Below are 13,700 nucleotides of genomic sequence, written 5' to 3'. Positions count from 1 at the left end.
ACCCAAGCCCCCTGCTTGGGTTCCACTGCTTGGGACCACGGAGTCTTATCGCTAGACCACCAGGGAAGTCCCTGAAATAATTTTTATTAAAGCTTAACTTCTCTTAGTTTTATGATTAAGAAAACACAAATATTTTAATATTTTCTTCTGTGCTGCTTTTTTTATAATGGACTATGAGTGATTTACTATCCTTTGAGCCACTGACTCAAAATCTGAAACAGAAATCAGCTATCCTGACATAAGCAGTAAACAACTGGGGTTGCTTGCCTGTTTGCAGTGCTTTAGAAAACTGTGGCTTTATTTGTTCTTTAAGTAAGTCAATATTATTTTCTTACAATATCAAGATATTTTTAAAATTTTCCCCAGGGCATATTTTAGAAACTTAAAAAAGATGATGGTTGAACTATGTCCACCATTAAAAGTAATGCACATGCAGTATAGAAAAACTTTAAAAAATAAAAGAAACAGGAAAGCAAAAAGAACAACTGAAGACAAGCACTTCAGTATGTTACTGATTCCCTTCTGATATTTCCTCTATTCACAGATTTTACTTCATATTTGTTCTCAACTACCATAGTAATATTGTGTATAAATTTTTGTGTCTCATCTTTTTTAACATCTCACAAGGATTTTTCCACATTATGAGCTTTTCCTAAGCATCTTTTAATAGTTGCAGCCCATCCAGTGGAACATTTGCATTCCATCCATGGATGGACTAACCATCCTGTTTGGCTGGATAAATGGCTTGTTTTAAAATTTTTCACTTCAATAAGTAACACTGTGGTGAAAATCTTTATACACTAAAGTTTTGGGGTTTTTTAAATATACTTTCATGTATAGAGTAGTTTTAGGTTCACAGCAAAACTGAACAGAGGGCACAGAGATTTCCCATATACCCTCAGCCCCACATGCAGTCTCCCCACTATCAACGTCCCCCTCCAGATGGTACATTTGTTCCAAATGATGAACCTACACTGACACCTCATTATCACTCCAAGTCCACAGTTTACATGAGGGCTCACTCTTGGTGTTGGACATTCTATCGGTTTGGACAAATGTAATGACACGTATCCACCATGACAGTATCGTACAGTGTAGTTTCACTGCCCTAAGGATCCTCTGTGCTCCACCTGTTCACCCCTCTAAAGCTTCTATAATTAGGATTATCTTCTTAGAATAGATTCTCAAAAATAGAATCACTATTTGAAGTGATTCAAATCACTATTTGAACAGTTTCAATATTTTTATAATGTGGTATTATCCTAATAAGAAATGAATTATGCACCAAGCCTTGAGATGACACAATTCGCTCTCTTATTTTGGAGAAGTTTTGTCCCTCCTTCAGGCAGAAGAATTAGGAGGTTAAAGGGATGTTTTATTATAGACAAATGGATTTCCAAGGGGAAAAACTTGAGAATCACCACTTTAGACAAAAGGTCACAGGGCTAGAAGAGACCTGAGCTATTTGGTCAATGTTTATTTGACGCCACGTACAGTGGCATCACCCAAGACTTCCTCTTTGAGAAGAATTCACCAGCTCACAAATTAACGCATTCAAACCCAACCAATCTCTTCCCAACATTCTATGATTCTATTCAGATTTCGGCTTATAAAGCTGAGTGATGGACATGGGGGTTATTGTACTATTCCACGTGTGTAACCACATGAATATGTTTGAAGTGTTCTGTCATAAAGCTTTTAAAATTAGATTATCACAATAACCACGCTAAGGCATCAAATGTGCCTGACCAAGCTCATCAAGTGAGCCTGCCACGTAGTATGTGACTCTTAATACTGTCCCACCTATAAAACTGGAAGTGACATTTTAGAACCTTTGAAATAAAATGCCATTCGAGAAAGGCCACATGGAAGTGAAGCCTGTCAGTCACATTCTAAAGGAATCAGAAAACCTCTCCCCATTACAATGCAAGTAGAAGGCAAGGCTAACTCAAAGTTTCCTCCAGCACCGTGAGAGAATTCCATCTTATTAACAGCTTCAGACAGTTAATTTGTTGTTTTTAACTAAAAGCATACAACTTAAATAGTAAAGTAAGATCATTCAAACTATTCAGCTAATCTCACAGAAATGTGTTTTTGATATTCCAGATCAGCACAATGGAGAGTTCTCCATTCTGATCAAAACTTACATTCTCCAAAGTCTGTTCACTGGCCATCATGACCACATAGGGCAGGCTGCAAGATTCTTCTCAAAAAAAGCAAGAAAATCTTTTCATCTATGAATTTTCCCAGTTTTAGTGAAGTTACATATTAACTAAAATACTAAAAAAAAAAAAGCCCACTTTGTTTTAAAATTTCATAAATCCCAGAGCTATACTATTCCCTATTACTCCAGGACGATATCCAAAATCACTTATCAGAACAGCTTAGAAATCATTAGCCAGGACTGAAAAGTAGAATCTCGGATCTAAATATATGGTTTTACTGAGTTTGAATGTTTCTTTAGGGGATTTTGTTGTTTCGTTCTTAGATTTATACTCTCCTGGACATAGAAACACACATTTGGTATAGGCTTGAAGGAAAGGATATCTAGAACTACTTGAACTGAAACAATATTAGAATTCTGCCAATAAAAATAGGAAAGACTAGAAGACAATGTAAAGTTAATCATTCAAAAAAATTTTAACATCTATACTATCTTCACTCGAGGTTTTTTTTTAAATTGGAGTATAGTTGCTTTACAATGTTGTGTTAGTTTCTGCTGTACAGCAAAGTGAATCAGCTATATGTGTATATATATCCCCTCTTTTTTAGATTTCCTTCCCATTTAGGTCACCACAGAGCACTGAGTAGAGTTCCCTGTGCTGTACAGTAGGCTCTCATTAGTTATCTATTTTATACATAGTATCAATAGTGTAGGTGTATATATGTCAATCCCCATCTCCCAATCCATCCCACCCACCCCTTCCCCCTTGGTGTCCATTCGTTTGTTCTCTACCTCTGTGTCTCTATTTCTGCTTATCTTGGCTTGAGCTTTTAAAAGGACTTCCTTCTACCTATTAATCATCTGGACCCCTGATGTTCAAACTAGACCGCAGTGTTCAAGCCATGACTGATGGTTGCGTGGCTCGGTTCACATGAAACTGGTGGAAAAGAGAAACAGCTCATCCTGAATCCCCTGGGTTCCCACCCGGGTCACGTGGGCAGACACGGTCAGAACCCACCCCTACGAGCACCTGTCACGAGCGGGCACCTTAGGGGAGTCAAGCTCCAGGTGAACCGGGACACGGAGAAAACCAGCAAGAAAGGGAGACGCGGGGCAGAAGGCTGGGGAAGGGGTGTGTGCCCCGGAAACGCTCCCACGCGTCGTCTGTTTAACACCGCGTGGAAGGGCGGGCCGGGGGATGCTCGGGGGACGCTCGGGGGATGCGGGAGGCCACCTGCGCTCCGGACTAAAGGAAACGCTGCAGAAGACGACGAGGCGCGGTCACCGCGACACTAAGCGTAGACCCTGCAGCCCGTGGACGGCGCCCCGGGACGGCGGGGACTCGGGGCGGCGGGGGCCGGGCTCGCGCGTGGCCGGCGGCGGCCCGGGGGCGACCAGCCCGGCCCGGCCCCGCCCGACTGACCTGTGACGCTGGCCCGGGTGACGCGCTGCACCACGGCCTTCATGGCGACGGCTGGGGCGAGCGGGGCGGCGCCGCGCGGCTTCCGGCCTCGGGACTCCGCGGGCTGCGCAGCTGCCCGCGCCCTCTGCCGGGGACACCTGGAAGCGCGCTCCGACCCCCTGAACCCGCGAGTCGACGGCCCGCCCACGTAGGCCACGCCCACCACAGGTTGGTCCCGCCCATCTGAGCTCTCCGTGTGGCCCCGCCCCCGCGAGAGGCCCCGCCCGCTCTAGGTCGGGCCCCGCCCACTCTTGGTCCTGTCCCCCGTACAGCTAGATGAGCCCCGCCCGGACGCTGGAGTCCCGCAACCCCCTTCCCCGTCCCCACACCCCAGCCCGACTCACTGGTGCCCAGACAGTAGTTTCTGCCCCAGTTTCTTTTCACAAACCCCGGCCTGAGAGACAGTCATCCCTGAATCCCAGCTTTGTCCTGAATACTAATCCTAATCGTGTACCTCCTTCCATGTTTCCACCATTCTGCCCCCAGATTCTCCCAAATTCTTTTTCCCTTGTTTTCCTGCCTCTGTAACTCCTCAGAAACCAGACAGGAGAGTATCTGCTGCCTAAAATAGCCATTTAACTGTTTAGGTATTCATTTGACCTAGCCGCGTCCTGGCAGTGCGCAGATACGTGATTCTGTAATTGTAATTCCTCCTCTAATACTGATACTTGGCCCCTCTCCCAGACTTGTTAGAAGATTTGAATAATATATACTGTGCAAAAGTGTTAGAAATCTGCAAAGGACTGTACAAGTATTACCCTAACAAATTATTATCACTGATAAAAACAAGCCCTTCTCAGTGTGTCTTCTTCTTACAGCCTAATAGCGCTGGTGGGTGTAGAGGGAGGGAGTTGAGGATGTTCCCGAACCAAACTTGGGTCTGCTCTACCCTGCTTTTCCTCCTGGCACCTCAGAAGTGGCAGTTGGTTTGTGGCCTTTTTGTGTCTTATTGTTCATAACTGCCCCTGTGACTGTGCATGGGTGCAGTTATCTGCAGTCTCTCATAGTTTCTTTGTATCGGTTGCTGTAGGAAATGTTTGTCCAGGTGCAAGCGTTCAGGTAGAGGGTCCCAGGTCCCCACCCTTCTGTCCTGAAACAGGTCATAAATGTGAGAGGTGCCCTATCTGTACTGGGAGGGAGGGAGCAGCCTTATCTCCAAAGACAAAAGCATACCAAGAAGAATCTGAACCAACAGGCCTTGCTAAATTCCCCCAGTTTACTCTGCCTACCTCCTATTCCTTAACCTATCGTGTTCCTCCATGACTACTCATGCTTCGTCAAACCTAACAACAAAAATTACACAGGTCTGTTTCTTTGGGTCTTCATCTCCTTATGAAGGCTCCCACGTCATGTAAAACTTAAATAAATTTGTATGCTTTTCTCTTGTTCATCTGTCTTTGTCACTTTAATTTTCAGACCCAGACCCACACTCTCAAGAGAGTGAGAAAACCTTTTTCCTCTCCTACAAGAAAAAGCTTCAAATGGAGAACAAGGAAGAGTCATTTGGCCAGAAAAGACTATACTAATATACTTGAGTGTTAAATACTGCACACTAAATTGCCAAAGATAGCATCACCAGTAATGAGATAAACAAACATCATATACTTCTGATACTGCACCGAGAAAGACACCATGTCACTTTTGTGGTATTTCTGCCAAAAATGTAGAATCTGAATCCAATCATGAAGAAACATCAGACAAGCCTAAATTAAGGAACACTCTACAAAATAACTAGAAGGATCCTTCAAAAATGTCAAGAAAAAGAAAGTCTGAAGAACTGTTCCAAATTAAAGGGGACTTTTAAAGAGACAGGAAAACTAAATGTGATGCATGAACTGAGTTTTATCCTAGCCAGAAAAAAATAAAAAGAAAGAAGTGCATATTGGGACAATTGGTAAATATTTTTGTTTAATTTTGCATCAAATCAACATATCTCAAAACATTTTGATCTCAAGACCCCTTTACATTCTTAAAAATTATTGAACACCCCAAATAGCTTATATCTTAAGATTTTTACTTGTACTAGAAATTACAACCTAGAAAAATTGTTAAATATTGACTTATGATAATTTTTTAAATGACAATAATAAATCCATTATATACTGACATTAGAGCAATGAGATCATGACTTACCATGAAGCCTCTGAAAACCCCATTGTACACTCTTGAAAGAATAGGAATGAAAAAGTCAAATATTGTCTATATATTATTATAAAAATAGGTGGAAAGCTCAGCTCCTCTAAGGAGGATCTCAGAGAACGCTTTGAGAACTGCTGGATTTGATAATGGCATTGAACCAATATTAATTTCCTGATTTTTATGTAAGAGAACATCCTTGTTTTTAGGAAATACACACATGTACTTAGGGGTAAAGGGACAACATATCTGCAACTTTCAGATCTGGTGAAGAATGATATATACAGAGAAAATAGAGTGATAAAGCAAAGTAAAATGTTGACCACTTGGGCTATAAGTGAAGGTAACTTATTTCAAAAATAAAACGTTTTTAAAATATACCAAAACACCAGGATTCTTTTTACATATTTGTTGAGCTCGAAAAGGTCAGCATCAGGAGGCAGAAGCATCCAGCAGCCCCTCTTGCGGTGCCTCCTTCCCTCTGCACGCTCTCCTTTGCCCTCTAAATCGCCACTCTCCTCATGTTTTTGAATTCCACCTTGTGCTATTGACTCGCACATTTTCATTTCCATTCCCAACACATCCTCTGTGCTTGTGCTTCCAAATGCCTTCTTGACCTCTCCACTTCCATGAACCAAATTAACAGACTGAAAATGGGATTCAGGCTTTCCACCCCTGCCGTATGAAAAAGAGTTTGGTCTTTGTTCTGGGTTTCTGGCATGGAGCTTCTAAGATCCTTGGAATTTCCCAAGGGATAGGAGTTCCTAATGAAACATTTCAGGGTGGGAGCCGGTCACCAGAAAGACCAATCATGTGGTTAGAGGGTGGGACTTTGAGGAGGGGCGGTGGGATGCAGCTGGAGATTGAGTTCAGTCACACAGCAGATGAGTCCATCAGTTGTGCATGTGAGATGGAACCCCAATAAAAGCTGTGGACACTGAACCTTAGCAGAGCGTCCTGGCTGTTGAACACATGGATGAGGAACCTGCACCCTGGTTCCACCGAGAGAGCAGTGAAGCTCTCTGTTGGGGACCTTCACAGACCTTGCCTGATGTGTTCCTTCGTTTGGCTAGTCCTGATTTGTATCCTTTATAATAAAACTGTAAGTATAAGGCTTTCTTGAGTTCAGTGAGTCATTGCAGTAAGTTATCTAACCTGTAGGAGTCATAAAAAAACTCCCAAATTTGTAGCCAGTTGGTCGTAAGTAAAGGTGGCTTGGCAACCCCCAAGGTGCGCCTGGCAACTGAACTGAGAGCTGCCCTTTTGGGGACGTGCCCTTAGACTTGCAGGGTCTGTGCTAAGTCTGGGTGGTTAGTGCCAGGACTGAACTGCAATCCCCCCAAGCCCCCCACACTCCACCAGCTGGGCCACCCTGGTTCAAATCAATGGCTCCACTGTTTCCTCCAGCCATAAGTGACTCATGATTGCTCTTTCCCTCTCCCTGAGTAACTAGTCCATCAACAAACCTCCTGACTCCCCCAAACGAACCCCACGCGCCCTCTTCTCTCCAGCCCCAGTGCCATCCTGCTCCATGGCCCGTCATCTCTCACCTGCATCTACTACAGCCGTTCAGTGGTCTCCTTACTGCCACTTCTGTCTTCACCCAATCCATTCTCCATAAGACGTAAAAGTGGTTTCTAGAATATAAAGTCTTCACGTTCCAGACTCTGATCTTCTTTAAATTGCTCAGGTAATCCACTTGTTGCTACCTCGGGACCTCAGCATCTGCTGGTCCTCCACCTCGAATGCTCCTCCCCCATTCTTTGTCCATCTCGCTCCCCTCCTTCCTTTCATTTTCAGCTTAAACGCCTCCTCATCGGAGAGAACTTCTCTGACCACACAAAGTTAAGAGTCCTGGTTCCCCATTATTCTCCATCGCTATCCTATGGTTTTTCCCTCATAATCTTCTGGCGACTTTTTTTTTTTTCCTGGCAACTTCCAATCACTCCAGTGCCCGATAATTTGCTCTATTAGTGTCTCGTGCTTACCATTCTATCCTAAGCACCTAGCACACTGCCTGAAGCTCAGATAACATTGCTGAATGAATACAGGTGTGAACTTGATTTTTTGACTAACAGGGGGTCATAGATTTACAGTATGGCTGTGGCTGTACTGGGCATCCTATCCAGACACAGTGTTCAGAAGTACAGGAGACTATCTCCTCCTAGTGCTTCCTCTGAGGCTGGGACACCCTGCCCAGAAGCCCCTCGAGTTTCACTAGCCAGAGTGAGATCACATGACCATGCTTAACCCAGCCACTAGCAAGGGAGATGGGACCTACTCCTCCTGACTGGTTCAGATAAGAGGTTCTCACCTGGGGCATAGAGACCCCCAGGGGTTACTGGAAATGTGTGTGGGGAGGGGTGTCTGAAGCTGTCACAAGCTGTGAAGATTGTTACAGGCATTTAGTGCCCAAGGAACTTGAAATGCTAAAGCACTTGCAACACCTGGGGCAGCCCACAAAATGGACTGTCACACCCATGGAGGCTGCAGCGCCCCCTGGAGAAACACTGACTTGGACCAATCAGGACCTGGGCCAGTCCCCCTGAAGCACCTGACGGGGGTGAGCTCAGGGTCTGTTATAAAAGCGGAGTGGGATCAGTGGGTGCTGGGAAGGCAATCGGCACAGTCGACCTAGAGGTTGTTTCAGCTCGAGGCCATGCTGAACGAGTGATGTTGAAGAGGCATCTTCCTAAATCTTTTCAGGAATCTCCCAAATTCTTGAAAGTGAGATTGCCGGACCAAAGGATGTGCCATTTTCCATGTTGATACACGCTGCTAACCTGCTGTGTTGAAGAAGCAAGTTACTACCCATGGAAGCCCTGTTTTCAGACAGGCCAGTTGTGACGAGGTAACTCCCTGGGGAGCCACAAGGAAGAAAGCAAAGCGGCTGGAGGACGACAGAAGCAGACTGCATTTATCACCAGAAAGAAGGCCCTTCACGCCTCATTTCCAGGAGTAGCTAAGACATTCTATTCCTAAGAATAATCATGCGTGCACAAACACTTTCTCATTTGACAGTCACAACCCTATTAGTAGACAGGCTAGATATTATACCTCTTCTTCAAAAGAAACCAAAGCTCAGAAAACACAGGAGATTTTTCTATCATGAAAAGTTAGGTACCATTTCTAAAAAGAAATGAATAGGGAGATGTGATTTGCTTAGAGTTACATCAACTGTAGCAGAGACCCAAAGTCACAATGGCTTAAACTACGTAGAAGTTGATTCTTTCTCTCTAAAGCCCTGGGCTGTGTGGTACTCCACAGGGCCGGAAAACCCAATTCCTCTTCTCTTGTTGCTCCACTATCTCTCAGGAGTCCTTTTCATCTGAATGGTCCCCGATGGCTCCTCCAGCTGGACGGATGTCAGGAAGGGGGCGCACGCCCCGGAGATACATACATCTTAAAAAAAAGAAAAAGAAAACCCACTCCCTCTAAATACTACCAGACCTCAGAATTTTGGGAAACTTATTTCTAATCCTACAAACTCTCCTTCAATGGGTGATTCCCAACTTCTGAACAGACCGTGTTCCAACTGCACCTGAAAGATAGACGTTTGGAATTCTGAAAACCTTCTCCCAGAAGAACACTTTAAATTATATTTTGGTTGTTAGATTAGTCCACAAAGGTCTATTTAAGCCAAGATTCAGCAGAACTACGGGAATTGTTGAAGCTCCAGGCTGTTTGGAGCCACATACACACACACACACACACACACTCAGCTCCCAGAATTCCTACAGCCAGGCATCCACCCCCGGGTAGAGAAACCTTCTCTGGGGAAAGTGACCTACAGAGGCAGGTATCTTAGTGCCTCCCGATGAAAGTCTGGCTTGCTGCCTGGAGTGGACATTTGTCCTGGTATCTACTTGCCCAGCATGCTGTGATCATCCTTCCTATATCTAGGAGATGCCCCACTTTGAGGGTCAACACATCCCTGATGCGGAAGCCAGAAACGCACTTTCCCAGTCTCCCTGGCAGCCGGGGGCCAGGCATGAAACTGAGATTCCAAGGAGAGTGAGGAGAAGCAGGCTGCTCTGGGAAGCCATTCAGAAATTCCCTTCCACCATCGTATGCTGCTTCTTGCACGTCTGATGCCCATCACAGGTGTCCACCAGGGTGCCCACCCCACTGGCACTGAGCCATTCTTGACCTCTGATGTCCAGTGAGGAGCCTCTGCTGCTGACATCTGAAGCTGCTACTTGCCATCTTGGAGCCTCTGTCACTTAGGTTGACTGCCCCCAAAGCACTGCTCAGGCCACCCACAAGGTAGAACTGACACCAAGGAGAAATCAAGGCAAAGGTTTGAAGGTGACAGTACTATAGCAGGAACCCAGAAGTATCCCATTCCTGTCCTACCAGGAATCCCTAGTCCTCACAGGGTCCCAAATAGCTGCGCACAAGAAACACTACCCAAATGGGCAACGAATGCTAGTTTCTTACTAACTGAGGCAGGACTCAGTGATCCACAGGAAAGGATCCGATACACAGGGAAGTGACTCTCACAGGAGTGGAAGACAAACTCTGGCTTGGGAAGAAGCTGATCAGACTTTGACGCTGTAGCTGCAAAGTGATGTTACTACAGAAATAACGGGGACAAAACGTGTGCAGTGAGAAAGGCAACAAGGCAGACAGTCCCCAGGCAGGCTCAGTGAGTGGCTACATTCCGGTTCCTACTGCCAGGCCCTCCGAAGACCTCAGCATACTCTGTTTGAATTCTGAGCTGTCTATACTGGTTTTTTGTGTTTTTTTGGCCACGCTGCATAGCTTGTGGGATCTTAGTTCCCCGACCTGGGATTGCACCCACACCCACAGCAGCAAAAGCACCGAGTCCTAACCATTGGACCACCAGGTAATTCCCTGTCCACACACATTTTTAATAAACATCTCTTTCTGATTTAATCGCACTTATGTGGGTTTGTTACTTGCAACCAAACGAGCCCAGCGGAGAGAACACTGCAGCACTCAAGGGCAGGAACCCTGCTGTCCTCACTTTGTATCCCCTATCTCTAGAATACTGGCAGCCACCATTGGGGTTTAATCCACTCCTGCTGAAAGAATGAGGGTATCTGTACAGCTCCTAAAGAACAGATCGAGTCTATTTAATCCAGGAGTTATAATATAATTCACAACATACTTACCAAGCACCCACTAGTGCCCAAAGGGCTGCTCTAAGTCCCAAACTGAACACGGAGATTTGCTTAAAGGGACCACAAAAGCTATGTCTGACAGCAACATGAAAGGAATATAAAGTTACATGAACTAATTTCAGAAAACCAAGCTTATGGAAGCTCAATATGACATTTCACTTCAATCTTTTACTCCTGTGAGTATAGAAGGACACCTCCTGAATATGCAAATTTACTTTTCTTCAAGGAAATATTTATTGCATATTATTAGTGATTCTATTTTACAACAAAATTAAATGTATACACTTTTCACAAAGAGAAAGTGGAAATCACAGTATCTCTCAAATTTATATGCTGAACCAAAGTCCTGTTTTCAGAATTCAGCCGTCCATCATGATTTTGGTCCAGGGCCACCAGTCCATGATTTCAAATAGTTGACGATCCTGGCAGTAATTGGAACAAAATTGTCTCTATATGTGACAACCGTTTCTACATAAAACCCTTTCGGGGGTTCAGACAGTTCATTTGTTGAGACATCCTTTTGTTCTACTTCACCACCTTAAAAAAAAAAAAAAGTAACAGCTGCATCACTAACTTTCATTTTATCTTACTTTATTTTTTAATTGAAGTATAGTTGATCACTAACTTTTAACTTAGGCAGCAGTCATTAGAATTATTAGTAAAGTCTTTGAAATAAAATAAACTAAGGTAAGAATTACCCCCACCCCCATCAGGTTCCTGACACTGTTTTCTTTCTGTAAAAAAGAAAATGTAAATAATTTTTTTAAATGACCACTACAGAGATAAATGTTTTAAAATGCTTAATACTGACATGTGCACTTTCAGGCCATTGGTGATCTTCATCACCAAATGTAATCTTCAGCACAGTTTTTACATAAAAAGCTTTACTGAGATAATACTTATTATACAATTAACTCATTTAAAATGTAAATTCAGTTTTTAGTATCTTCAGATCTGTGCAACCAGCACCAAAATAAAGTGTAGAATATTTTCATCCACAAAAGGAAACCCCTTATTTTGTAGCAGTCGCTCCCCCACCAGCTCCTCCCCTTCAGCCCCAGGCAGTCCCTACTCTAGACGAAGCCACAGATTTCCAGAACATTTTTGAAAGCTGCGGGATTTCCTTTTCCTCCCAGCAACTGGGAAGATTTCAGTACTCCTTCGCTGGTGTAAGTCAGCAAAATCGTTTGGTCGCCAAAGGCGACCATGCGACCAAAGCAGGGCTGAAATTACAGAAGCATCGCCTCTTTAAACCACCATCCAGGGTCTTTGAAATTCCACCTGAAATCTCACGGATTCTTCAAATTCTGAGGATACGGGCGGCCTCGCTCAATAAACCAGCAAGGTTCGGGGAAGAGGCTCTAAAAGGTCGTTGCTGGCAGATTCCACGATAACGCGCGGCTCTAAGCACCGCTCCCGGTCTCTTCGCGCGGCACAGCGAAGCCACTTCTGCGACCCCCCCGGACACGCCCCACGCAAGGCCGCGCGTCCCCCGGAGGTCCCGCCCGAGAGCCGTACCTGGAGGCTTGCTCTTTCTCTGATTATACAAAAACAAGGAGCCCAGCAGGGTCCAGGCGCCCAGTCCGTACAGCATAGACATGCGCCGGTACCAAGACAAGGCCTTTTCCGGACGCATGACGCCGCCGGGAATACCTCACTCCTCGGAGTCCCAGGGCGGAGGCGGGCCTTCCGGTGGGCGCGTCACAGCCGCCGCCGCCTCCAATGGGGAGCCGCTCTGGGTTGGCCGCTTCCTGCGCCGGCCCCGATGCATCCTGGAGCGTGTAGTCCGGACGTCGCGCTGGGCAACGCACTCGGGTCTGGCGCCTGGGGTCCGGAGACGATCTTGCCTCCCACGTGACGGGCCCCAATGACACTTTCTCTCAGGCAAACCTCCCACTTGCAAAGTCCTGCCTTACATAGGCTTTAGGTGGCCCTTGTAAAACTTAATTCCTTCCCTCCTCCAGCTCTCAGGTTTGCGAGGACACCCCGTCTACGACCCGCAACTCATCTTCCCCATCTTCCTGCCTGGAGCCCTGTCTGGTGCGCGTGGGTCCCTCCACGTCTGAATTAGCCCCTCCGCTAGGCTGTGGGTCCCATTCTTCTCTGCCTTTCAGGGCCCTGGCCCAGCAACTACACTCTGTCCACCTGCATCTCACGCCCTTTTCATTCTGTTGTTCTTTACTCCATCATACAAACGAGCCCGCGCCTCAAAAACAGAAAGTCTCCACTCGATCCACCATCAGCTTTTCTCTTATCCGTACATTTCCTCGAGGCATAATCTACCCCCACTCAAGAAACCAAACAACTTGAGAGCAAAAGGGATGTGTTGGGCACAGAGTGGATACTCAGTAAACTTCCATAGCCAGTAACTACTTTGCAGCCATAATCAGACGATTTCCAGCGCATATGACTCCACCTGCTCCTTTCATAGCTTCGAAAACATAATTTTCTTCAGAATCTATTTATCCTTCAGGGCTCTTCCCATTTCTCCCACCCTCTAAAAATTGGTGTTTTGCCACACACAAAAATTGACGCTAAATGGATCATAGGCTTAAATATAAAAGCTAAAACTACAAACCGAGAAGAAAAGATCTAACACAACGATTGGAAATCAACTACATCCAATATAAAATAAAAATTTTTAAAAAAGGCGATCTTTGCCATCTTGGGATAGGCAAAGATTTCTTAGAATACAAAAAGCATAAACCACAAACAAATACTGGTAAATTGGACTTTTTCAAAATTAAATCTTTTGCTCTTCGAAAGGCAGTTAAGAAAATGAAACAAGCCA

The 13,700-nt window shown here is 45.1% G+C and overlaps 2 protein-coding genes across 2 annotated transcripts in view; both read right to left on the bottom strand.

The window, feature by feature from the left end:
- The window catches only part of DTD1 (D-aminoacyl-tRNA deacylase 1), a 98,908-nt gene extending 95,226 nt beyond the window's left edge, over positions 1 to 3,682 (bottom strand). Inside the window, exon 1 of the mRNA XM_082857554.1 lies at positions 3,588 to 3,682. Within this exon, the coding sequence (XP_082713680.1) occupies positions 3,588 to 3,630 (43 nt within the window). The 5' untranslated portion in view covers positions 3,631 to 3,682. The remainder of the gene's footprint in view (positions 1 to 3,587) is intronic.
- Positions 3,683 to 11,134: 7,452 nt separating this feature from the next.
- Positions 11,135 to 12,557, bottom strand: SMIM26 (small integral membrane protein 26). The gene is made up of 2 exons (XM_082857559.1): positions 12,428 to 12,557; positions 11,135 to 11,446 (listed from the first exon to the last, which is right to left on the bottom strand). The coding sequence occupies exons 1-2, from the start codon at positions 12,543 to 12,545 to the stop codon at positions 11,280 to 11,282; spliced, it is 285 nt and encodes a 94-aa protein (XP_082713685.1). The 5' UTR covers positions 12,546 to 12,557; the 3' UTR covers positions 11,135 to 11,279.
- Between the last annotated feature and the right edge of the window lie 1,143 nt (positions 12,558 to 13,700).

This window comes from Leucopleurus acutus, assembly GCF_964270905.1.
Source record: "Leucopleurus acutus genome assembly, chromosome: 16".
Classification (NCBI taxonomy): Eukaryota; Metazoa; Chordata; class Mammalia; order Artiodactyla; family Delphinidae; genus Leucopleurus; species Leucopleurus acutus.
Note: the sequence above shows the minus strand (reverse complement) of the source record. Positions and strands in the feature narration are given on the sequence as shown.

Bases quoted from the DNA above. Each gene is read 5' to 3' on its own strand.
- SMIM26 (XM_082857559.1), bottom strand. From the start codon at position 12,545: ATGCGTCCGGAAAAGGCCTTGTCTTGGTACCGGCGCATGTCTATGCTG. The intron at 11,447-12,427 runs GTACGGCTCTCG...TTTTTTTTTAAG, and splicing joins GAGAAAGAGCAAGCCTCCAG to GTGGTGAAGTAGAACAAAAG.